The 27,759-nt window shown below is 36.9% G+C and overlaps 1 protein-coding gene across 3 annotated transcripts in view; it reads right to left on the reverse strand.

Moving 5' to 3' along the window:
- Nucleotides 1–15,955: 15,955 nt before the first annotated feature.
- CCDC141 (coiled-coil domain containing 141) overlaps nucleotides 15,956–27,759 on the reverse strand; it is a 168,517-nt gene continuing 156,713 nt past the window's right edge. For 2 of the 3 annotated variants that reach the window (XM_019739337.3, XM_019739336.3), the window contains exons 24-25: nucleotides 19,760–20,610; nucleotides 17,139–17,547 (exon numbers count right to left, since the gene is read on the reverse strand). In XM_019739337.3, coding sequence (XP_019594896.3) covers nucleotides 17,280–17,547; nucleotides 19,760–20,610 — 1,119 coding nt within the window. In that variant the 3' untranslated portion in view covers nucleotides 17,139–17,279. Of the gene's footprint in view, nucleotides 17,548–19,759; nucleotides 20,611–27,759 lie in introns of all 3 variants that reach the window. The other variant, XM_074338695.2, reaches the window with a different exon arrangement.

The following is a 27,759-nucleotide window of genomic DNA, read 5'->3' on the forward strand; positions in this document are numbered from 1 at the left end:
GAAACAACTAACATGTCTACCAATGGGGAATATTTATACCAATACAACAGACTATCAGGCAGCTTTTTAAAAATAGGAATAATGGTGAAAGGGAACTTGCCTTACCATAAATTACAACTTGCCCTACAAGTACAGCAATCAAACTGTAAGCTATTGTCACAGTAATATAAAAATAAATTATTAAATAGAATAGAGTATCCATAAATGGATCAGAGCAAATCTGAGGAATCAATCTATGATGATTTAATTTATAATGGTGCTGGTATCATGGAATATTTATTCATAAGAAAGCACCTCATACCATGTAAAATAAATCCCAAATGGATTAAATATCTAAAAGTAAAAAACATAATCAAATATTACAACAATATATAGGAAAATATTTGTGGAACCTTCAGGTGGGAGAAATTATCTTAAGCATCACTGGAAACTCAGATGCCATAAGGATAAGAATGAACAATTCACCAAATAAATAATTTTGGATGGCACAGTCTACCCTAGTCAAATTCAAAAGGCTGAGGGAAATATTTGCATGCATATGTCAGCAAAGAGTCAAATGCCTTAAAAATACAGGTATGAGTATAAAGTGGCTTATTTTATTGTTTGAAGAAGAAAAAATTTGGAAACTACCTGAATGTCAATGAAGAGGGCAATGTTGAATGTTTTATGGTATAACCATGATATGAATAGTATTTGGCAATTAAAGGTAATGAGTTAGATGCATATATTGCCCCAGAAAGATGGCCGTGACAGTACATGAAAAGCAAGTTTCAAAATGATATGCAGTGCATGTTATTCTCAATGACAACTGTTTATTTCAGTCATTGTTCTTACCTACTTGTTGTTGTTTGTATGTTTTGCTGTTTCCTTGATTATTGCCTGATTAACCCACTGAGCTGTAAATTCTGTACATTTCTTAATCAACAAAATCTGTTTAGTTGGCCTTTAAATTCCTGACTTCTGGTATACAGTCCTGTACTAGACAGAAGATGCCCATTAAAAGTTTATTTAATGAAAATTCATAGTAAACTTTTGGAATAATACAGAAGAAAAACTGTTAAGAGTGATTTCCTTTAGATAGTTGGGCCTGTCTCAAGGCAAGAATGAAAAACTTGGGGCAGCCGATTGCTCAGTTGGTTAGAGTGCGAGCTCTGAACAACAGGGTTGCTGATTCGATTCCCACATGGGCCAGTGAGTTATGCCCTCCACAACTAGATTGAAGACAATGAACTGCTGCTGAGGTTCTGGAGGGGTGGCCAGATGCCTCAGTTGGTTAGAGCGTGAGCTCTCAACAATAAAGTTGCCAGTTCAATTCCCTCATGGGATGGGGGGCTGTGCCCCCTGCAACTAAAGATTGAAAACAGCGACTGGACTTGGAGCTGAGCTGGGCCCTCTACAATTAGATTGAAGGACAACGACTTGCAGTTGATGTGTCCTGGAGAAACACACTGTCCCCCAATATTCCCCCCCAAAATTAATTAATTAAAAATAATAAAAATTAAAAAAAGAACGAAAAACTTAATTTTATCTTATACCTGTCTGAAGAGTTTAAATTTTCACCATGAGCGTATATTACTTTCATTTTTAAAAACACTAATTATTATAGTAGTGTATCCAAAACCAGTTGTGAAATAAAAAATGAAACATAAAATCTAGTTAATAAAAAGCAAATAGCAAATGAAAAACTTTCTCCATGAAAGACACCCACTTACACTACTATTTTGTGGATGAAAGTGACCAAAGGCTTGAAAGGTCTATATTAGGGGAATCATATAAATGCAGGGGAAATATAAGTGGAAAGAGACCTAGTATACTGAAGTGTTTTGTTACATTATTTGTGTGCAACGAGCATGTACTACTTTTATAAAGAGCAAAAAAAAAATTCCAACACTGACAAAAACTAGTTACAACCATCACCTACATAAATAAGACAGTTGGGGCAGGAAATGAGCCTTCTGGAAAAAATCTTTCTTTCTTTTTGGTGCTGTGTCTGCCTCCCTTGAACTTGACTTTACCTTCCCCAAGCCCTCTGAAACCTTCATTCTGCTGTAAACAAACATTCCACATAATGGGTCTTTTTACAGTACTCCTGCCACCTCCTTGCCTCAGCTGAAATGCATTCTCTCTGGAGGATGCTGCTTTCCTTGCAGCCTCACCTGGTGAAAACTGCTTAGTGCCCACACAGCCAACGGCTGGATTTCCTAGCTTCCGATTACCACCTCTAGGCATTTACTTTTTTTACTCGTGTACAAAGTCTGCTCTACCTTTGAAGCTAAGGTTCTTGGCTACCACTTTCTGCTCTTCTCCTCCAGTCTTTGAAGTCATTCATCAACATTCACTGACAACATAAGCATCAGTACCACTTTTATAAGTTCTGCTGTCACCCTGAGAGACTCCAAATCCCATGTGCAATAACAATAAAGGAAAATGATAACAAATAACTAAGGATATAAAGAAGAGCCAAGTCAATACTGATAAGAAGGGCAAAGATGTGAAATGGGCCCCAAACTTCCGTGTGGTAATTAACAATCAGGAGGGCTATCTCAGCTGCAAAGTTTCCCCCCTGGAAGTGTGAGGGACTGCAGCATGGAGTACTGGTGCTGGGAAGAGGAACCCCACAACATCTGGCAGTGAAAACAGTGGGGATTCTGACCATCCAGTAAGGATGGAAGGCTGCTGAAAACACAGACATCCTCTTAAATAGCCCGCACACAGATTCACTCACTCGCAGGTACTAACCTTGGACTCTAATGGAGGGAAGGTGACTCAGAGATGTTGGAGGCATATGGGGGGCAAACTGAGGTGCCTTCATAGCAAGGGCTAGAGGACAGTCACCATTTTTCCTGTGGGAGGTCCCACTCCTGAGCAGTCAGCAGGTGGGAGTAATCTTTCTTCCTGTGTTGAGCCCTCTCCTTACACTTATGGCCAAATCTGAATCTGATTGGCTTGGTGAGCTCCCCTGCTCCACCCTGCTGACTCACTGAGACCCCGCCCACCCAGTGCCCCACCCACTTCACCCAACACAAGAGGCACTTTCTGGTGATCAGCTAGCCCTGCCCAAATTACACTCTTTCTGGAAAAGTATTAGAGTCCATGTGCCATAGGCCTCGGTGTGCTCTGAGACTTTTGCTCTAGGCTCATCACTGGCACCAAACCAGAGTCTACATTAACCTGTTGACCACAACTCTTCCCATTCTAGTGAATCCCTGAGACTCTGCCTCACCTAACTCGCATACAGCATAAGAGTTTATCAGTGGCTGAACCTTAACGGAGTTGGCAGGTGGCAGCAGGCCTTGTGGTGTCCTGGCTTTTTACAGAGCTACCCCAGGCCTGGTACTGGTTGCAGACGTCCTCAGTTTGCAGTGTGGCCTTTCCCCTGTGCCTCCAACTTTAGTACAGGCAGCAAACAACTACAGATCACTTTGTAGCTCCTAACAGGTAGTCAACATTCAATGGAATATTGCTCGGCCATGGAAAGGAATGGGTTCTTGCCATCTGCGGTGGCATGGATGGTCCTGGAGGGTGTTGTGATGAATAAAATATGTCAGAGAAAGAAAGATAGATGCAATTTGATTTCACTTAAATATGGAATCTAAATAACAAAACAAACAAACAAACAAAAAGCAGAAACAAACTCATAGGTACAGAGAACATTTTGATGGTTGCCAGTTGGGAAGGGGCTTAGAGGTGTGGGTAGAAAAAGGGGGAAGCTATTAAGTACAAATTGGTTGTTACAAAGTAGTTATTGGGATGTACGGTATAGCATAAGGAATACAGTCAATATTATTGTAATAAATGTCAGATGAGCACTAAATTTATTGGGGTGATAGATGAGAGGGGGTTGGGGGGCAGGGTGAAAAAGGTGAAGGGATTAAGAAGTACAAATTGGTAGTTACAAATAGTCATGGGGATGTAAAGTAAAGCATAGGGAATAGAGTCAATAATATGGTAATAACTATGTATAGTGCCAGGTGGGTACTAGATCAGTCAGGGGTAGCACTTCTTAAATTACATAAATGTCTAACCACTAATTATATTGCACACCTGAAATTAGTACAAAATTATATTAAATATTAACTGTAATTGAAAAATTAAAAAGGGAGGGGAAGGTGAAGGGGAATAAGAGGTCCAAATTTCCAGGTATAAAACAAATAAGTCATGGGGATGTAATGTACAGCATAGGGAATATAGTCAATAATATGTGATAGCGGTGTACAGTGTCAGATGGTTACTGGACTTATCATGGTGACCACTTCTTCAGGTATATAAATGTTGAATAACTATGGTGTATACCTGAAACTAACATAATAATGTATGTTAGCTATATTTTAGTAAAAATCTTTAAAAAGACTTAATCACTCCATTTTATACCTAAGAACCACAATTTGATTAGATTTCACTTTTTTATCACTTCAGAAGTCAGAGGTTTCCTTTTCAGAGACTTTAAAAACAAAATAATACTTTATTTTTTAGAGTATTTTAGGTTTGCAGGACTATTGAACAGAAAGTACTAAGAGTTCCCATACTTTGTCTTCCTCCATACACAACGTTTCTCCTATTGCTAACATCTTGTATTAGTGTAGTACATTTGTCATGATTGATTAGCCAATATTGACAGATTATTAACTAAAGTCCATACTTTATACTAGGATTCACTCTTGGTGTTGTACAGTCTATGGATTTTCACAAATGTAAAATGGTGGACATATATCTACCATTACAGTATCTACAATAGTTTCAGTGCCTTAAATAACCGTGCTCCATCTATTCATCCTTTCCTCCCTTCCCCCACACTCCTGGCAACCACTGATTTTTTTCTTGTTTCCTTACTTTCACCTTTTCCAGAAAATCATATAGCTGGAATCATACGAAGATTGACTTTGTTCATTTAGTAATATGCATTTGTTTTCTCTGTGCCTTTTTGTGGCTTGGAAGCTCATTACATTTTATTCCTGAAAAATATTCCACTGTCTGGATGATACCTTAGTTTGTTTATCCACTTACTTATGGAAGGACATCCTGGTTGATTCCAAGTTTTAATAACTATAAATATCTGGGTGCAGATTTTTGTGTGGATATAAGTTTTCAACTTCTTTGGGTTAATACCCAAAGGTATTTTAGGTAAGGACTGTTGATTACTGGATTGTACATTTAGTTTTGTAAGAAACCACCAACTGTCTTCCCAAGTAGCTGTATCATTCATTTTGCATTCCCACCAGTAATGATTCAGAGTTCCTGTTGCTCCATATCTTTGCCAGTGTTTGGTGTTGTCAGTGATTTAGATTTTAGGCATTTGAATAGGTGTGTATTCCCAGCCATTTTTGACCAGAATAAATAAGCACCTTGGGATAATTAGAGTGTATGCCATAATGAGGAGAGAATGAGGAAAGAAAACAACTTTGGATGTAGCTCCTTGATGACGGGTCATGGTCACTCCGGAGATAAATGGATGATTTTCATTTACTAGACTCGTTGGATGAGATTCAAACCTGGCTTAAATCTGAAATGAGAATTTGGGTTCTTCATGAATGTTAGTATGAATTAGAAATGTCAAATGTAGTCATTATTTCGTGTGGTAGCTGTAAAATTTAAAAAGGACAATAAGGTATACAATATCCATATTTCTACATTTAAAGGTTTATACTTAGACGTATGGTTACCTCCGCAAGACACTTAGGAAATACAATTCAGTGAGAAGAAACGATATATTGTTCTGAAAACAAAGGCAAAACCGCATGATGTACTTTAACATCTCTAGGTGCCACTTCAAATTCACGTTGGAACCAAGAAACATTTTGCAATTGTGGAATCACATCTCCTTCCTAGAGGTGGGCAGGTCCAAGACTTTCGAGGAATGTTGGAATCTTGTTTGGTACTATAAAAGAAAAAAGATATTTGAAATTGGTGATGTAAGCCACACATATGGAATATTTAAATGTGCTCATTTTCAGAAGTATTATAAACAATGTCAATTTTTTTAATGCATTTTCACTGTCCGCTAACATGTAGCAACCACCAAGAGTTGCCCTGACAAAAACAAACAAACAAAAAAACAAAGCAAAAGTAAAAAAATACAATAAAAAAAAACCAAAAAGGTGATTTTATCTCAAGATTCCTGAATATAGTACTGTAGTCATCTTGTTAATTTCGACTTTCCTCACATCTAAGGGGGAGAGCAGGACCTGACAGGAGGAGGAATTTGTTAATCTACCAAATTACGCCATGCTCTATGGGGGATCTGTCAGAGTAAGAGTTTCCGGAGTTTAAAGCCACATTCTTGGAGACTATGCTATAGGCACAGATTTAAACAGAACTGATATTAATGACGTTTGGAACTATGCATGAATTCTTTGATTGCAAGTGTATCTAGCCTCTTTACCAAAAAACATTGTCCACATTTTTTCCTATCAAAACCCAGAAGAATGTATACTACAATCTGATGAATTTTTGTGGCTTCCACTTGATATATTTGATTGAACATCATCAGCATCATTACACCAGGGGTGGTATATTGGGAATTTAGTTCTCATAACAAATCGTTCAACTAAAACTACTTAGTAATCCACCTAAGATAATCATTTAAGAAAAAAAACTGGTAAAGGAAAAGGCTAAATAATGAGGCAACAGTAAAATTGCTTTGTGAAGGCCATATCCATTGTTGGATTTTATTTTCTAAATTAGGAACAAATTTAGAAAAACGAAGCAGCAGTATTTGATCCCGAAAAAGCATGTGCAAACTTGTATCTTTAGAGCAGTGATTCCCAAACAGGGATGATTTTCTGCAAGGGGACATTTGCCAATATCTGGAGACATTCTGTGTTGTTACAACTGAGGGTGGGGGTGTGCTAATGATATATAGTGGGTAGAGGCCAGGAAATCCACTAAACATACTACAATGTACAGGACAGCACCCCACAGAAAGATTTATCTGGCCCCAAATGTTAGTAGTACCATGATTGAGAAAATTACATTTTCCTCATCCTTAAATAACTTCGCTAAGTACTGTATGCATGTAGCTATCCTATGGAACACTCTTCTCAAACCCAAGCAAAATTCAGTTTCCATTCAGAACATTTCAATGTACATACAAGTTGAATTTTTTAAAAAAGCATTCTATTAAAGGATAAAAGTCAGCTATATTTATTGCACACGTTTATTAAGTATATGTATAAGCATATTCCCAAGGGAAAACACCAGTGATACCTCCCCTTGTTTAATAAATAATAAAACATTAAGTCATGATTTACTACAATTTTATGTTCTATCATAGGGTAGCTGATTAGAAAGATGCAGTTATTTCTATTTGAAAATATAGCTGCTGCTCTGCCCTCTGGCTCACTTTGAAAACTGGTGGTTCTAAAAGCTTAAGATACTATTTTTACTCTTCTATTTGGTCGTGACTTGTATAACAATGTTCCTGCCTCTCATCTTCCTTGGTTCAGTCACGGTTGTGGAGAATGTGTGTGTGTGTGTGTGTGTGTGTGTGTGTGTGTGTGTGTGTGTGTCTGTCTGTCTTCAGGATGGGGTGGGCAGGGTTGTGGCCACTCAGACAAGGCTCAGATGATTTCTCTTTCAGGAATATATTTACTCTGAAAACCAGAATTTGTAATTTCACAAAATCAGATTTTCCTTTTAGGTATGTATGCTTAATTAAACATAGTCTCTACCTATGAAAAATCTAAAAACAACAAGGAAAATAATATCTGAATATGTTGTACACTAAGAAACATTTTTACCCAGGCTTACATTCAATTTAGCAGAAAATTATGAACTGTGTTCTATTTGCAATTACTCTGGAGGCAATAAGATATCATTTTAAAAAGTGACTTAGACACAGTTGTTTCTCCATGAGAATGAGAGCTAATGTAGATCAAAGTGAAATCAAAGATTTTTTTAAAAGAAAACACTAATTTATACAAATCATTTAGAAGAAAGCATTAGAAATACGTAAAAGCTTATTTGAAAAGAGATAATAGAAAAATAATTTGACTTCATTTCAATATAATAAAGACTGAAATTTTTCAGTTGCCTGAATGTGGAACTGAGCTTTTCTTATAGGCAGATATTGTGTGGGTGGACGTGTTGATAGAACTGTTTTGAGTGCTACAGTTTTTGGAGGTTGCTTGTCTGTGAAGTTCTTCAGGATTCTACCAGCTAAACTTGTCAAAATGACTTTTTATGTTCTGTTAGGCCACTATGCATTTTTACACTTATTCCACACGAAGAGAATGTTCCACTAGGGTTGCATTTCTCTAGAGAATGACAAGAGCTAGGCCGACTTTCTCTTTTCTAACACAGGGATACATTTTCATCAACTACTATGTGCTATATTCTCAGTTACGTATTTTATCATTCGACTGAGTCATAGACTGCCAACAGCATTCCTGCATTAAAGGGCTATGAGCCTAACAGTTTGGGGGGCTGAAAAAGAGCCTGACTGTGTTTGGGTCTTCCAGATTTTTAGCTGACTCTATTTAGAGTCCTGCAGTACTATTTTTCTTCTCTTCTCTTTTGAATAAAAACAACATTTTTTATGACTGCCAAGGGGTGTACTATTACCAGCAAAGAAAGTTCTCATCTTATCTGCCTTCTGTTTCCCAGGAAATGTTCTTTAAATTTTATTCTAAAACTTGGCGGGCTTCTTGATCATTTGGCCCCGAAATACGAAGCCCTTTGGTAATATCTCCTGCCTGCTCTAATGAGAAAACCAAGAATGCACTTATGTACTTACTATCCCTCAGAGATCAGGGAGAGCTGGAAGCACTTTTAAAGGTGATTTAATTTATACCTTCATTCACAGGCGAGGAACGTGAGGGTCAGAGATTTTAATTGCCTAAATCCTCAGAGCTCTCCTATAGCAGAGCTAGGATTAGAATTTAGGTTTTTAGCTCCTAAAATAGTAACACTTAAGAGGGGTAATACAGAATAGTCCATATCCTTAAAATGAAATGTTCATTTCTATATGAATGCAAGATTAAAACAGGCTCAAATGCATGATATATTTTATAAAACCAGTGTCCCACTAGTTTAACAAGTACTGTTTAAGGATTCCAATTAACTTGTAAAAAGGTACAGAACGACCTCAACAAAAAGTCCATGGTTATCCAATTAGGAAAAGATTCAGATAACTCCATGTTTCTCAGAGCAACAGCAGTAGAGTGGCTGAGTTCTCATCTCATCTATTTTATCTCCAAATGGCAATTCTAGATTACTCATGTAAAGTCATATCCATCATTTAAAAATTAAAAGGTAAATGAACCTTTGGTTATCATTTATTTCTGATAATGTACACAGCTAATGTTATATAATTAAAATATCAATGTACTCATTTTAGGCATGTGCCAGTGTTATTAAAATAGCCACATAGACTTTCTATTGTGTATAGAATTAAACATATACTTTAATGCTAATAATAACATAAACAGTAAAATTTTCTTGGTAATCTCTATTTATAGAAACGGCAGCAATAGATGTTAACACTCTTCTAACAATTAGATTAGTAACTTTTACTGTAAAATGTTTAAGTGAACACACGATAACTCAAGTTCTTACATCACTTGAAATAGTATGCTCTAGGAATATTGCTAAACTTTCCAAAGGGCATTTAACGTTGACATTGACTTGGATATTTTTGCTCACTGGTGGGGCATGTAACTATGAGTGAACCTGCAAGTGGTTTCTGATTTCCCCCCAAAGGAGTTCTAAATGCAAAGAATATTTTCCCATTCTGAATATCTCTTTGGCATATTTTAAAACAGACCAGCATTGTAGCCCTTATAATCTGCCTGGCCTGTTATGGCACTAATAGGCTTAGTTTTGCAGCATGGTGGGTTTCAAGTATAAAAGTTTGTTATTTTTTTCTGCTACCTATTTTGCCAAATTCTTGGTGGCATTGTCTAAACATCACACATTGCCAAAACTGTCTGATTAAACATGTGATGTCTAAACCTGACTTCATTTCCAAACAGGACTCTACTGATTTCAGAGTGGTCCGTACCCCTTGAGCTTCTTTTACTGTTTCTCCTATTGAAAGCTGCCTATCTCACTGTTTCTATGTTGAATTCTTTCATTTTGAAGCTTACAAATTTAGAGCACAGATGTCACAGCTCTGAAATTACTGTGTAGAAGGCTTGAACTCTTTAAAAACCAAATTCTTTAAGAGAATGTTTCTCAAACTTGCATATGCATAAAAATGACCTGAGAATCTTGCTAAAATGCAGATTCTGATTCAGTAGGTCTGGGGTGGAATCTGAGACTCTTCATTTTCAACAAACTCCTCGGTGACACTGACGTTCCTGGTCCTCAGTAGGAAGGATGTAAAAGGCACACGAGATAAAATCAAGCAGTTGACTTACAGCAACTTATTCTTTAGGCAGCATCGTTCTACAGCAGTTGTGAAAACTATTTTCCTCCTACTTTATATTAACTCTTCATTTAAAGAAAATCAGGTAGTAAAGGGAGGAGCTGCCAAGTGTGGACACACAATGGAGAGATGTTCCTCTTTTCTATCAATCTGAAAGTTTGCAGCTAGGCTCAAACAGGCTAAACCTGAGAGGTTTCCACGGCAGTGCCTGCATACAAAACTGGAGGAAACTTCCCTGAAGGTAGCCTGAGGATTCTCAGGTGGAATGGGTATACGGAGACAGATGATGATGCCCGGGATGACTTTCCAAAGCAAGTCTTTGTAAGATTTTCAGAGGACATTCATTATGGATATAGATATAGATGCAATTCACTTGTGAGCTTGTTGATATATATGGATGTGTGTGAATATATATGCATATGTGCATGTGTTTACTCCAAAGCAGAATAGAGAAAGAAGTAGGACACAATTTCTTTTAAGCCAACACCACAGAGAAGAACATTAACACAAACTCATAACGGGGTTTGCATTTCTTCTTCAGCACTGGTAATGGTTGCCATCCTCCACCTCATTTGTTATTTCTTCATATGGTTATAGCTATTGTTTCTCATCTTGTCTTTATCAAGTCTCACCTATTTATTGCCTTAGGTAATATTTCCTGTTGGTGTCTGACATGGAAATTCATTCCAGTACATTTCACCAGCACAGTTTCATGAACCTGAAAAATGTTTAATATGACCATTGGGGTAAATTATTTACGCAGTATACAATTAGTTACTTAGTACCAGGCAAAGGAAATTCTTTACTATTTCATCTCTCCTAAATATTTTCCCATTAAAACTAATGACATGGTGAGAAAGTACAGGAGAAATAAGTTCAGTATCACTGTGAGAAATAAGTACATTTGACTTTAGAAAACTGCCTTCACTTGCTTTGACTACTGTCCTATCTTTAAACAGATCACTATTTTGCAATAGGATGTGAAACAGAAGTATATTCCCTGTCAAATATTAACCCCCATGTTGATTTTTCCTCTTGAATTAGAGCAATTTATTTAGAGCATTTATTAACAGCATTAGTGAGTCAATATTCATACAAGAATAAATATCCCCTATCTGCAAAATGTTGAATGAGATAAACAGTTTAAATTTATTACCTTTATAGGAATTTATTGTTAAATTACATTTTAAAGAACTCCCAGTAGAGCTAAGAAACAGGCAAGTAAATTCTATTGTTTCTAGGTACTTAGAAATAGTATACGTTTCATTATCAGCATATATAAACCACTAGCAATAAAAAAGAAATGAACACACAAAACATTTATTCTTGCAGTAATCATATATGCTTTAATAACCTTGAGAAATGAGCTAGAAAAGTCTGTCTTTAAGGACCCACATTCAGTAGTTCATACAAAAAATACAAAACCAACAGACAATGGATTAAAAATCAACAGCTGTTTCTCGAGTGTGACTTATGATATTATTACTCTTAAGAAAGTAACATCTTCTAGAGCAGGGTTAATGTGAATCAAAGGCAGACTTCTGAGGGGTGACATGGCGATGGCTACTCTTAGAGAAGACTCTTTGGAGCAGATGGGCATTTTAGCCTTTCTAATTCTGCCAGGTAACTGGCTTCCTACTTTGTCTGCATTTTCAACTGTTATGTTTGCCAATAGCTTGTTTGTGTGTGAGTTTGCATAACACTTATTACAGAGAAAGGTGGCTTCTTGGCATCATTAGAATACTTATGGGTTAGAGACTATTGGCCATGAATAAAGTATGTTTCTTTATATGTCATCTTTTGAATTCTTATCTTCAAAAGTTTCATAAAATGATTTTTAATGCCAATGTAAGATAAAAATACCATTTTGTAGTTGTTTGAATCAATAAAGTTCTTGGAAGAGAACAGTTGTTGAATGACAAAAGGAAAAGTTTATTTCATTAGCTAGCTCTGGAGCTATTATTTCAAAAGTATTGATTTAAGTGGGTTCTACATGGAAAACAAATGCCATAGTAGAGAGACATCAGAATACAGATTGAAAACCTCAAATTATATAAGTATATTGTTCTGATTTAAAGAAAAATTAGGTTGGATCAGTGTTTTCCAGCTACTCCTACAGTATAAAGTATGTTTCAATTTCACCTGTTTTTTTTTTTTTATTGTGCTAAATGGAAATAAATGCACCAAACATTCTTGTCTCTGGAATTCTTTATGTTCCCTTGTGCTTTAAAGAGGACAGGGTGTTAATTTTATGACATAAAAAAGATGATTTTTAAATCTTCTTTTATAAAAGGAGGAAAAATAAGTCCTCCTACTTTGAGGAAATAAAATAAAAACCCTCCCATTTTACAAAAAGGAGGCAATCGCCATTGAACAAAAGGAAGAGCTGCCTGGCCCAGCATTCAAATTCCAGAATCAGACTGTTCATCTAGAGGAATGGCATGGGTGGTTCATGTTACATATACTTTCATCAACACCAGGAACAGAGGTGTGGGGTTTTATGGGTAAAGGCCAAATTAGCAGCTTTGTGCTTTTCTTTTGAGGTTGAATTTATTCACAGCTGATAACGTTCAAATTTCATCTCATGTGATGAAAGCCGAGAAAAACGAATTGTTGTTGCTTTAAGCAGAGCACTGTTTCATTTAGTGAATGCGAGTCTTTTGGCTCTCTGATGCAGTCAAGATTCTGCTTATTATAAACGGAAAACAGTTTCTCGTGCTTTGGCATTTGCACTGACAAGCACAATATGACAGGGTACTAGGAGGAGATATTTTGCTTCAACTAACTTATTTCATGAACACCCTTAAAATACTATCTATACACCAAGAATGTCAAAAGGCTTCAGATGGCAATTTCTAGTAAGGAACAGTCATGAATAAAAACAAAGTGGAACACGATGCAATATTCTTCTCTTCCTTTATTTGGAATTCAAATAATCTAAGTTCTTGGATGTGGCTTTTTAAAATATTTACACGTATGAACAAAATACTGGTTCCAAATAAGATCTGTTTGCCACCAGATTCTTGAGCCCCAGCTACAATAAAATAGTGATGATGATTTGTGCAGTCTTCTAAAGAAGTACATAAATTCTCGTGTTGGCAGGTAGGCAGTCACTGAGAGGGCAGACACCCAGTCCTCCTCTTACACCTGAAGGTGATTTATGCCTGATTACATATGCTCTAAACTGTTGGAACAATGATCCTGGATGTTGCCTCTTCTCTCCTCAGTGTTATTTTGACCTCTAGAGCCAGCATCTATTTTTAAATTTCAATTTTTAATCAGGGTCTCGTCCCCGGGATCTGGAGGGTTCTCACTTAAGTTTTGTAGATTAGGTCAAAGTGTTTTATACATACTTTATGGCTGGAACCTGATTGTGAGTGGCTAATATTCATAATAAGGAAGAATAGTCAAATAACAAATACATCCTTCTCTTTTTACACCCCCTTTCCCCCCCACACACACACACTCCCTCTCTCCAAAGTGGGGGATGGGGAACAAAGAAAGGAAAACAAGCTAAGTTTATCTCTGTTTACCTCTGACAACAATTCAAGAAATATAATATTAAGTGTGACTATGTCTTACATGCTGGGAATATAACGATGAACAGGGCTGTCAAAAATGCGGCTGATAAGGACCGCACACTCTAGCCAGAGGAGACAGACGCTCGCACATGCAATTCCAATGCTATGTATCAAGGGACATGACATGGGCAGCTCTGGTGCTGGCAGAGCACACAGCAAGGACATCTACACGCGCGTGTGGGTCAGGAGGCTTCCTGGGGGATGCTGTGTGTCTCAAACGGAACTGGAACAATAAGCTGGAGTTAAGCCACTTGTAGGTAGGGTAGAATATAGGAAGGGAGTTCTGGGAAGAGAGGGCTGGAGACAAGAAAGAGCATGACAGGGTAAAAACCTGCAGTTAAATGTTGCTTTGGGGGAGAGATCAGAAGGGATGGAACGGAGGACGGGAAGGGGAGGTCAGTTACTAAAGAGCTTTGTAAGCACTACTTGAAGGAATTTAATCTTAAGTGAAGCAATTAGAAGGTTCTTGCAGTAATCTATTTTAAGCCTGTGCCTTGATTATAAGTGATGGTTAACATTATTGAATGAAATAGTTAAATGTTCCTGTTTTTGCCCCCAAATATTTTAGGTATTATAAAATATGCAGGGATTCAAATGTAAGGATTCATACACTAAATTTCTCCTGGAATTCAGTGTGAGAAAAACTTTACCACCAAATGTTTATATATCCTTTTATTTAAAAAATCAGAACTGGAAAACTCAGTGATTTTGCCTTATAGGAAGCCCAAACACACATTTTATGTTGCATTCTTTTAAGGTGTCAAGTATATATTCTCGTTAATTTTTCTTTTCATTTTCATTTTCTTGTTGAAAAGTATTTAAGCATTACCAACTCTCCAGAATTTTCTCTAGAAGAAAATGGGCATAAATCATGTATATATCTTAAAATAGAACCATGTGAATTTCCTACATTTTTCCTTTTTAAAAATAATTTTAATTCACTTTCATTAGGAGAATTCTTTGATCAAGACAGAAATCTCAGCTAAAGAGAAAATCATACTTAAGTCTTTAAAGTTAAAATAAAACCAGAACACTGAATAGCCAATTATTCTTCACTGCTGTGGGAATTACTAGACAGTCAATCGATAGCCCAGAAAAATAGGTAGGTAGGTAGGTAGGTAGGTAGGTAGATAGATGACAGATAGATAGATTGATACATAGATAGATAGAGAGACAGACACTAATATATAGACAGCTATCTGAAATAAATCTTGAATATCAGCATAATGCTTTTTCCCAATATTTGAGCTCTATCTATGTATGTACATTTATATCTCTGTATGCATAATCTTATATTTGATATGCACATTAAGTATATCAGGGGCTTTATATGCCTCATTTGTTCATACACTATGAATATATGAATATCCCACCCTATTCCACAAAGGATTCACATTAACTGGCATGCAACAGGTTAAACAAGCCAGCAATTCCCATACCCTAACAACAACCCCAAACCACACATGCAACCAAGCTGATATAATGGGAAAGGAGATCCCACTGAATTAACAAGAAAGAGAGGATGGGGCAAGAATTTTTACCTGGTTCTACCTGCCTTGTTTGGACATGAATAGGTTTCACTCTTTAGCTTCAACATGGAAATAGCAGTTAGGTGAGACACACAAAATACTTGAAACTGGGCAAAAAGCATAGGAGAGTTAAGAGACTATGAATTCCCTAGGATGCTGTATACATACACTTTTAATAGGTTTCTGTCAAAATTTGGAAAAAAATTAAGAGATTTAATATTTTAATTAAAGTGAATACACAGCACAAGAAAAAAATATGCCAACTTTTTACTCAACCACAGATTTCACATCTTCAGATAACATTCAGTAACTTAATATCAACTTGAATATATTACATTTAAATATTTTTATTATTTGCAGACATTCTCACAGCAACATAATTAATTCCTTCCCTTCATCAAAAAACTATAATGAATTATTCTTTCAACTAATGACTTTCCCTAGTATGACAAGACGATGTTTAAAATCTAAAAGACAAATGCCTCTCTTATTCATGTTTATTTTTAAAAGGAGCCAAAAAGGTGATCTTTTTTGAATAATACATTTCATAAAAGCATAGAACATTCTTCAATATTAAAGTGATAATTATGAGAAAGGATAGATTCGTCTTATGTCATTTTACTACACATTGTTTCCCCCTAGATCATACTAAACGATCCTCCTGAATTTAATTTCAAGTCATCTTGAGAAATTAGAATGGAATTTAAGCTCCAATTCATAAAACATCATTTTCTAATATGGGAATAGTTGGAGATCACATACTAACACCACTCCTTTAATTTAATATTCTAAAGAAACAACACCTGAAAGAGAAATAGTGGGCAGGAGGCAATGTTATGACAGATTACATTAATCAACATAAGTGCCCTTAGCTTTCATAGTGTGCTTTTCATTTTCCAGATATTTATAGGACATGAAATGAAAACTTTCAGTTGCCCAAGAGGTAGATGATGAACCCATTTTCTGAATGGGAAACTGAGGCACTGAGATGCCTTACCATAGGCTGCAAAACTGGTCAGCAGCACAATCAAGATTAGACGCAGGAGGAAATGGTTGAAATCGCATATACATGGCTGCCCAAAACATGTCAACGGAATGACAGGAACAATGTTGGTCCATTGCCACACCCTGTGTTCCATCTTGCTCTGGGACATGCATAGCTGATGGACATTTGAAACTCTGTTTAAAGTTGGCGGACACATTTGTTCTCCAATGACAAACCCATGAGATCAGCATGAGGAGTGATTATTTACAGCAGTATCCTCAGATTCAGGAATGCAGGCTATGTAGAAACTACACAGAATGTATTTCAATAAATGAGATTGAGACATGAAAAACAAAATTAAAGGCCACCTAATACAATAATAAACATTACATCTTCAGTTAAATATTTCTACTGTTATTCTTTAAGGAGATTTTATGAGTACAATTAAAAACAAATTTTCAAACAACTGGATTTGAAATTGGACTCACATCTCTATATTGTGTGCTGTGATCTGCATGCTCCTAAATTAGGAGGAGTAAACATAGCATAATTTTACTGCATTTTACATTGAACACATCTCTTTCTAGAATACAAAAATGTATCGTTATCCACTGCAAATAATTTACCAAGCTCTTCAAATAAATTAAAGCATTAAAGAAAACTGGGTAACTTCCCCAAGCCATGGTATTAGCTAAACAAGCAATACGACCAGAATGTAGGTACACTTGGTGGGGGATGCTTTGCAGAAGATGCAGGAAAAGAAACAACTGTATTGTCCTTTAGGCTCCTGAGAATGACGTCCCTGGGTGCCAATCCCACAGTCACTGTATGAGTAGCCAGTACATTAGGGACACACTAACATAGATGACACACAGCATTATCCAGGTTATTCTTGCGATTGGTGGCCTGCAGTTACTTGTCACATGGAGGATCACATTGGAAGAGAGAATGCCACTAGAGTTTTGGGCCCGAGCCACATACAGGCCTGCATCTGCCCCGCATACCTTCGGAATGAACACTGAATGTCTCGTCTCCTTGTGTAAAACCTGTAAGTGTCCATCTGCAGACAATTTCTGGCCTTTCTTGTACCTGAAGCAGAGAGTCAGTTTTTAGTCAGGATCACTATTCACATCATATCCAATTTGTAAAAACCATTGCAAAGAGGCCCATTACCACTGCAATATTCTCTAGTATGAGGAGGACCTTTGCAGCTACTGCAAATTCCAATGGGGCTGTTTACCTTTCAAGTAGAGGTTGGCAGCTGGTAGCCAGAGAAAGTGCTTGATCGGCTCAGACCATTTTTTTAAAAAAACTTGAACTTTTAGACAGCATTTATCAACTGGAATATTTGCATATGAAAATGCAGATATCCAACTACTCGTAACAAACCAAGCCATCTGGCCACCCTGGGCCACTATCTGCTCACGGTCATTATGTGGAATATGAAATGGCACCCTCCTATCTGGCCTGCATCATTCTTTCAGCTGCTGTGGAGCAGCAGCTTGTGACTCTGGAGTCTATACTGGAGTGAGACTCATCTGCCCCATTACATTTATCCCATGAGAGCCACATGAGAGTACCAGCGTGCTATTTTAGAGGAAGGTACTGATACACCATTTCCGGGAGAAATGAGTTCATTTCATTTTTATGAATTAATTTCATTAGAAGAAAACGATTTCTAATTATATAAAGCTCTTATGCAGTTGGATTATTATTGTTACTGACGTGTTTCTAAAAGGTTCCTACGAACATGAGCACTTAGCTGCATCTTTTTATGAAGCAAACAATTTGTTTCTTTCGTATATTCTAGATACTTGTTTGTTTATACCCACATTCTACTATACAAGAAGTGACGACAAACCTGAATCATTTTCTGTTCCCGTTGCCCAAATGATAATTTTGCATTTTTATGAATGACCTAAGACTGTGTGATTCCCTGAGAGCTTGCCAGCTATTAATTAAGCAAAATTGCCAGTTGTTAATTATGGCAAAATCTGAGGACAAGATATTTTCTCACCATAGTTCTTCAATATTATGGTTGCAATAGCTCTTCAACAATATATACTAACCAAGTACCAAGTTATTTGTTGTGCGGACAAAAAGAAGAAACACTTCAGACAACATTTTTCTTTGGGGAGAACCGATATTTAATGATGAATTAAATATCTTTTAAATTCATAAATATGAAATTCCTGATGTGTAAAAAACATGCAATTGTAAAAAAATAAATAAATAAAACAAAAAGCATAAATGGTGGCACGGTAGCAGAAGTGCAGTTTCCTTTAATAATCTAAGAAACCAAAGTTTTCTGGTACGTCCTTTAGTAACCGATTCACACTTCAAGTACTATCAATGGGCACACACGATAAGTTAAATAATTTAAATGGGTACACTGCTAATTTAATATCTACTAAAATATATGATAAGTAAATGCTATTTTATTTATCTTAGTTTAGAAGTACAAACTCATTCTCACAAATTTGAAATTTCGTCCTCAAATAAATCTACTTAAGGCTGAAAATTTTCTAAATATTTAAAAGTAACCCAAGTATTGAGAAAGTTAGAACTGCTTTTATAACAATAATAGGTAACTCAAAACTTGTGTTCTGCAATTCACTTTTATTAAAACAAATAGGCTAAAAAATCATGCTGTCTCCAGAGTGAAATCATATTGCTCACAGCTCAGTTATTTCACCACCTTTTAAAAATGGGTTTATTATCAGTCACTGGGAGTAACTGCGAAAGAAATATTTTTATTCCATCTTTCATATTGAAGAATTTATAAAAAGAAATCTTAGTGAAACAAACAATACCGCAAAAGTGGCATGTGTGACTGGTGGGAAGAGAAAAAAAGATGAGATAGGTGAATGAAAGAAAAGGAAAAGAAAACAAATTCTTATGTTTTTAAATTGAATAAGGGATGTTAAATCAAGAAAATGTCATGCTTATGTAAAATTAAATAATAGGAAAGAATTTCCACCCACCATCTTTAGAAATGTGGAATGTTACACTGACAGAAAAACAAACAAACAAACCAACAACAAACCAGCACAATTATGTTGCAGTGCTTTGGGAGTTTGTTAAATTACTGTTTTATATGGTTACTTTTTTTCTTCAGGGTATTAGCCATGCTGCAACGAAAATCATTGTTGGGGGTTTGATGTGAGCTTGAACCATGCAGAGCTGCAGTGCTGCAGAATACTAATCAGCCATCCCTAAATCTCTAAGTTCGAGCACATGAATGATTTGCTCAGTGATTCAATTTGTTTCTGTTTATGGCTTGTCATTATAGGCTACCCACCATGTCAGTGTAGGCTCTGGAAATCCTGTCACTTCAACTTCCAAAGTCACTGGAGAACCTTCCACAACAGTTACATTAGACAGGAGCCTGGAGAAATGAGGTGCCTGGCCAGCTAGGCTGACCACGCTGCTTTTTGCTGATGTGCTTCTACTCTCTTCTTGGGAAACTATTTGCCTCTGATAGGCCAGGCTGGGGCCTGATTGAAACCCGAGGCCCGAGAACTCGTCCTGGGAAGCATGCAGCCTATCTCCGGTTTTAGTGACGTTATCATCAGCATGCATTTTCTCCTGTGTTTCTAGCAAACCTTCCTGAGCCTGTGGGTGCTGCTGTAAAGCTCTCTCATGCACTTCACTCGACATGCTCTCTGGATGTTTAGCACTGATTTCGCGGACGGCAGTACTCTTTTCCAGAAATCCTCTGGGGCTTAGTGGGGGCTCAGCTTTGAACTGAGGGTAAGGCCTCTCAAAATGACTTGAAAACGTTTCTCTCTCATCATTGCAAGTATCAGCAAAAGCAGGAGGTGGTAAAAGGACAGATTCCTGGGCCTCCCCTGGGCCACTGGCCCCCTTCTGCATCCTGTAGCTGCTTCTGTGAAGGCTGAGGGAGGGGCTGGCAGGTTCTTCCACCTCCATGTCAGACAGTGCGAGGGGGGAATCAGGGCTCCCTGGGAGTGGAGGCAAGGAGATGTCATCAGGTGAGACACACTCGTGTTCTTCTAAAAGCATGTCTGCAGGCAGGAGCAGACCTTGGACACCACCTTCTCTGCCAGAGGACAGCTGCTTCAGGTCCCGTGGAAGCTGACTCCCTCCTGTTCCATCAATGGCCAAAATGTCGGCTACCATAGCCTGCTCCTTCAAAACAGAAAAGCCAAAGTTTTGAGTTAGTTACTGAATTTTCTTTCTCTAGGTCTCAAACTCAATTTGAGCAACAACTTGAGAAAACCTGCAGTGAGTTAAAGCTTGGGGCCCTGGCTGAAGCATGACAGAACTTGAAACCATTTGTCTATTTAACCAGGGCACAGTCTCTTCCCATGACTAAGGAACGGATAAGCTGACCTCCAGTCTCTGAGTGAAATGTGATCGACCTTGTGGAATGGAAGAGACAGTTGTAGCCATCAGCTCTAATGAAGGGCTAGACTGGATAAATGTCTTTTCAAATCATAATCTGAGGAGTCTCCTTTCACCAGCAAATTCTGCTCTGGTTTCTGGTTTGTCTGTCTACCCTCCATGTAAACACTGTTCTTAAATGTACACTTGAAGCCTGTATCATTTTATTACCTAATGTCACCCCAATAAATTTAATAAAATTAAAAAAAATTAAACCTAAGAAAAATATCAGGGTGGCCGGTTAGTTCAGTTGGTTAGAGCATGGTGCTAATAGCACCAAGGTTGCTTGTTTGATCCCGGCCTGGGCCACTGTGAGCTGTGCCCTTAAAAAAAAAAAAAAGCATTGGAGCACCCTTGTTAGGTGACCACTCGGACTCTACTAGAATAACCCTTCTCCTTTCTCAGGCAAATCATTCTTTTTATTTTATTTTTTACTGTGCTAAAATGTACATAACATAAAATTGACCATTTTAACCATTTTTAAGTGTACATAGGTAAGTGGCAGTAAGTACGTTCAGCATGTCGTGCACCCATCACCATCAGCCATCTCCAGAACTTTTCATCTTTCTAAAGTGAAACTCTGTACACTTTAAATACTAACTCTCCATTCTCCCTCCCCTCAGCTCCTTCTGCTTTCTGTCTCTATGAATTTGAAGACTCTAGGTACTTCATATAGAGAAAACCATTTTTAATGACTGGTTTTATTTTCTTAAAGCCCCTTGGTTTTGTTTTCACATTGAGAAAACATTTATTGAGCAACTATTACACACTAGGTAGTGTTCTAGGCATTGGAGAGTTAAAATGGTGAGTAAAAGTAAACACAGCCTCTGCCCTCATGGAGATGGTAGTTTAGTGGGGAGTGTAGGTCATGCTAGGAGACTGTGAACAGCAGTACATCTTCTCCTGCTCTAGTGTTTCTCCCCACTAATCCACGTCCAAATACACCCTCTGGCATAGGCTCAAAGGAGCCCTGAAGCTGAAAGGGATCTCATCTATCCCAAACCGCTTGTTTACATCTACTTCTTTCTTTGCTTTCCCTCAGTATTTGGGGTGCGTTTTTACTTATTTAATAATCACTGGTTTTCGTCCCATTACTATAGCTTGCACACAAGAAAGTGATGTTTAGCCTTGACTTTGAGTTCTTTGTTTTAGCACATAGTCCTGCTCCTGACACACTTTATAATTGATTTTTGAGAAATAAATGTTTTTAGGTTGAAGATCAGAAGTGAAAAGAATGATCCTTCTCCTATCTCATGGATATGATTTATTTTCAGAGAAAGCATAAACCCAGCTTAGAGAATGTGGTTTCCTTCAACCATTTAATAGAAGTTTAAATTCTGCGTCTGTAAGCCAGAAGTTTTTAAAAGCCCTTCTCAATAAAAAAAAGAAAAACAGAAAATAGCAAACAACTAAATAAACCCATATCTAGTAGGGAATGCCCCTCCTTTTGGTCTTCCTGCTAGTTTAGCTTTGCCTCTTATTTTTATCTCTTCCTGAAAGTAGAATATTTATTTTCCCTTTCATAAGACTTTGATCCAACTTCCTTTTCAGTCTGAAAATCTCTTCTGTGAAATTCTGGCAGGCTCTGTTTGAACACTTTTCCTGAAAGGGTACTTCCTTTGAAAATGATTGTATGTTTTACTTATGTTAAGAATATCTTCCTCCATTTAGCAAACACCTGCTTTCCCTCAGTATCCACCAATGGGTCTGAACTGGCCTCTTGGAGGGACACAGAGATGTCCAATTGCCCTCCTCTTGTACCAGCCCTTTCACTATTTGGAGAATTGGTCCCACAGCCTCTCAGTCTCTGTCTTTGTACTACAACCCCCAAGATCTTCTTCTGCCTTGACTCCTGAAACTTTCATCATCCTGGTCACCTTTGGGGAGGTCCCACTTCTACTGGGCTATAAGCTGCTTCCTAGGAAAGCAGGGACATTTGTTGATCTAAGGGTCATCCAGGGGCAGGTGGCTCCTTAATGACTTCTTTGGGTAACTTATGCCTCTCCAGAGAAGAGCAATGTTTAAAAATTGTCTTACATTTTTAAAAACGCTTAGGAGAGAAACTTGACAAAAAGACCAGGCTAGTCTCCCCACAGCTCAGTCCCTCCTGGGGAGAAACTGACTTATTTCATTGTGGATTTGGAAGAAGAGACCAAGCATGGTCAGTTGTGTACCTCTGAAGCCTGCTTTGCTTCCATCCACTAAACGGCTGCATTCACGTTGGCTCTTAAGCATGAAAAACTCCTGTACTGGCAGCCTGTGGTTGCCTAGCTGTGCTCCCAAATAGCTGGGTAGACAAGTCTATCTAAATCAGAGGTGAAGTTCTGGGAAACCCAGTAGGTGAGTCTGAGTCACATTCTCCAATCCAGCTTTTACTGGTTATTAATTTCTGACTCCTGTGTCTCACTTTCAGATGGTGTCAAACTCAAGAAGGAAATCCAAGGATATTATTTTTCACTCTCTACAATTTCTAAAGCAGAAAAACACTTTCCACAGAAAATATGACTACCAGATAACTTCTACTGATGATAAGAGGAACAGAGTTTTCTCAAATCTTTAAAAAAAACAAAAACTTTTCAACTTACTAATGTTCCCTTCTAAATATGTTTATTTCCAGGATTTATTTATTTTCCAGATGGGAAGTATTCAATGGAATCATCATTTCCTTGATCTATATATGACATGTTTTTACCAAAGTGATTGTGTTAGTTCATTTTTTGTTTTCATAAGAACCACATCAACTGTTGATTCATACTGAGTTTCTAGTCACCTAAAATTTCTTACTTCCTCTGTCCATTAATATCACTGATAATGCTGAGCACTGTAGAGTTTAGGTCAAAGCCAGATGTCTCCCCAAGGCAAGGCAAACTGTCTTCCAGGCTGACACTGATGAACTACTTAACACTCTCGGGTACAATTATAATCCAACCAAACTCCCATTCAGTTCACATTATTCCATTTACTTTAAGAGACATATCTGAGTGTGTTTATCAAATGACTTCCTGGAACCATTATACATTTTGCCTATGGCACTAACCTAAAATTACCTCTTAAATAATCATCTCGGAAAGCAAAATGAACTTAGTTTAATACCAGTTTTTCTGAGTAAGTCCACATTGCCTTTTGGCACTTTTGCCTTTATTGTCAAATGCAAATAAGCTTTTAGTTTTTAAGTCATTATGGAATTTTACAAAAATTCCTTTTAAAACTCTCTGAGCTATACTTTCTGTGACTACTACTTTTCCTTTATGGTTCCCAAGCATTCACATATAACAACTATTTTTTCACATTTCCCTGCCATGAAACAATTCTTGCTATCAGTAGGAAAAAAGTGTGTAATGTGTGTGTGTGTGTGTTTCTAGGAAAAGGTAGATAAATCTATATATCTCGGCACAGATAAGGCACATTTGCATCAATCTGATGAGTTCTGGCAAAATGGCTGGGAAACTGATGTAATTCACCAAACACAGCTCACTCTCAATATGTTCCTCTTATAACTAGTTATTCTTTATCTTTTTTGTTGATTCATTTTTGTTGTGCTACCTTCTAAATATAATAAATGATGTGTGATCTCATCTTTAAGTTCTCTAATCTTCTCTATATACATTCTACCTCAAAAATCTCATCCATTTTCACATCTAATGATTAGTTAACTTTCAATTAGTTCTGAATTTATAGCCTCAGATCTTATCTCAGTCAGGATTTCTAAACTTTCATTTCCACTGATGGACATAACCACTTGGATTTATAATCATTGTCATGTAGGCAAACAAAATGAGTGTCTGGAAGAGAGAATAATTCCATCCAACGAATTAAGTGTGTAGCACCAGTCCTCAAAGTACATAGAGTGGGGATCTATCTATGCGGTAAATTTAAGGGAACATCACAAGACTTCACCTTCCAAAATATCTCAGTAGATAGTCTTATCTTGGGATAAATAAAATTAAATGAAGGTAAATAGGAAGCGAGGAAATTAAGATATTGAACATAGGGATTAATCTTTCAAAGGCATTTCAGGGAATTTGGAAGGGGGTTTGGACAGCCAAAGGGTGACTTGGCATCTTTGGGCTTTTGGAGTGAACAAGGTGAAAAAAGAACAGAAGGTGGCAAAGAACACTCTGTCTTTTTCCCAATTGTTTCCAAAGCAAATGTCTCAAGAACATCTTCCGCCACCTACCAAGTGATCAGAATGAGGAGGAGGGCCCAGGGACTGTCCTCACCTCATGATAAGAACACTCCACTGACTTGTTTGGTGTAAAAGTACTTCATGCTATTGCTTTATTAATCATCATGTAAACAGAATGCAAAGAGGGGAAAGTTTTGGCATGGGCATCTACAGCATTATTTCAAAACAGCAGTTCCTTGGAGCTTTCCTTCAGTCTTGTGGAAAAAGCTACATGGCTGAAATTCAGAAGAACTGGTTTGCCTGCCCAGTTCTGACACTACTTTCTGTGATTTTTGGAGGGCAACATATTTAATCTCTCTTGGCATCAGTTTCCTCAACTGTAAAATAAGATTTGATCAGATGATTGTTAAATCCCTTCTAGTGCTAGAATTCTCTAACTTTAATTGTTGGCATTGCAAGCCTTCATCTTCTACCAGATAGTTTTGTGACTTTAGGCAAGTTTCTTAATACTCTGTGCCTCCATTTAACCTTAGGAGTTTTCACATATTACTGTGGATTTAGCTTCGGTCCTCACTTTGGGGATAAAACACCATCACTAATGAGCATTCCATTTACTGAATTGCCTACTTCCACATGCTGCATTCTGGGGTCAGAAAAATGAGAAACACTATCTCCAGGAGAAGATCTTGTGATTAATACATTCTTGTAATAGTTTGGTGGAATTGTTCTTTCTGATTTAAATCATTTCACAAGGAAGATCAACACGGTTTAAGGGCATGAAAATTGAACTAAGTGATTCCCGGACAAGCTTCTTACATGGTGCTCCTTGTTATCTGCCCACATGATGTTTTGGGGGTCATTATATCTGACCTATAATAAAACGATACAGACAATCAGAAAGTAAATGTGACTGAGCTATTTAAAACTGAAGACTGCTTTTGCCCTTTCATTTTGCTCCTTGTACACATTACACCAGAATGTATACGTAAAATTATGTCAACGAGAGTTCTTGACAGCTATAATTGTGAACCTTCACTTTTACCATAAATAACTGATGAGCTATCATGTCTTTTAATTTATATTAAAATAAAAATTATTTCTCAATAAAAGGAAATCATTTTTTTACTTAAAGGAATCTGTTCCTTTAACTTTTCTCTAAGAAAAATAAATAAAAGCAAGAAAAATCATTTTTATTAAGTATAATTGAGTTTGTTTACTTTGGTAGCAAAACTTTCATTTTCAATCTTAGTAAATGTGTATGGTTGACAATGTAGAAAAATGTGCATAATTAAAAATAACAATAATAATAATGAAAAATAAAAAAGCTCGTGTAGCAATACGTATACCAGACAAAACAGACTTTAAAACAAAGGCTATAACAAGAGACAAAGAAGGACCCAGTAATCCCACCTCTGGGAATTTATCTGAAGAAACCCAAAACACTACCTCGAAGGGTCATGTGAATCCATATGTTCATTGCAGCATTATTTACAATAGGCAAGATATGGAGGCAACCTGGGTGTCCATCAATGGATGAATAAAGAAGAGTTGGCATATATACATATATATGTGTGTGTATACATACATATATGTATACACACACACACACAAACACACAATGGACTATTACTTAGCCATAAAAAAGAATGAAATTTTGCCATCTGCAACACATGGATGGAACTAGAGGGTATCATGCTGGGTGAAGTGAGACAGAGTAAGACAAATGTCATATGATCTCACTTATATGTGAACTGGAGAACAGGATAAACAAACAAACACAACAAAAATAAACTCATAGATATGAGAACAAACTGATGGTTGCCAGATGGGAGGGGGGTTGGAGGTTGGGTTAAAAAGGTAGAGGGATTAAGAAGTAAAAATTGGTAGTTACAAAATAATTATGGGGATGTAAAGTATAGCATAAGGAATATAGTCAATAATATTGCAATAACTATGTTTGGTGTCAAATGGGTACTAGATTTATTGGGGTCATCACTTCATAAGCTATATAAATGTCTAATCATTATGCTGTACACCTGAAACTAATATAATACTGTAGGTCAACTATAATAGAAAAATAAAAAAATTTTAATTAAAAAATATTTTTAAAGGAAACAAAGAACTCAATTTAAAAATGGATGCAAGACCTGAACAGACATCTCACCAAACACAATATACAGATAGCAAATATATACACAAAAAGCTGCTCGACATTATTTGTCATTAGGGAATTGCAAATTAAAACAACAAAGAGATATTCTTACACACCTATCAGAAAATCTAAGGAGCTGGTCATACCAAGTTCTTGTGAGCAATAGAAAATCAATTGCTGGTGGGAATGCAAAACGGCATATCTTCTTTGGAAGCCAGTGTCACAGTCTCACAAAATTAAACATAGTCTTTCCATACAATCCTAGGTAGCATGACTAATTTAAATAATTTATTATCCACACCTGTACATGGATATTCATAGCAGCTTTATGTATAATTGTTAAGAACTTGAAACAACCAAGATTTCCTTCAATTGATTAGATAATGGATAATAACTAAACCAAAGGTGGTACGTATACAATAAAATATTATTCATCAGTTAAAAACTGAATGAGCAAGCCACAAAATGACATTAATTAATCTTAAATTTATGTGCACTGTGATAAAGACCAGTCTTAAAAAGCTAGATACTTTATGATTGCAAATATGTAATATTTTGGAAAAGGGCAAAAACCAAAGAGGGCCAAAAGATCAGTGATTGCCATAAGTTGTGTTGG

The sequence above is a fragment of the Rhinolophus sinicus genome, chromosome 17 (assembly GCF_057876585.1).
Source record: "Rhinolophus sinicus isolate RSI-liver-muscle chromosome 17, RSI-T2T, whole genome shotgun sequence".
In the NCBI taxonomy this organism is placed as follows: Eukaryota; Metazoa; Chordata; class Mammalia; order Chiroptera; family Rhinolophidae; genus Rhinolophus; species Rhinolophus sinicus.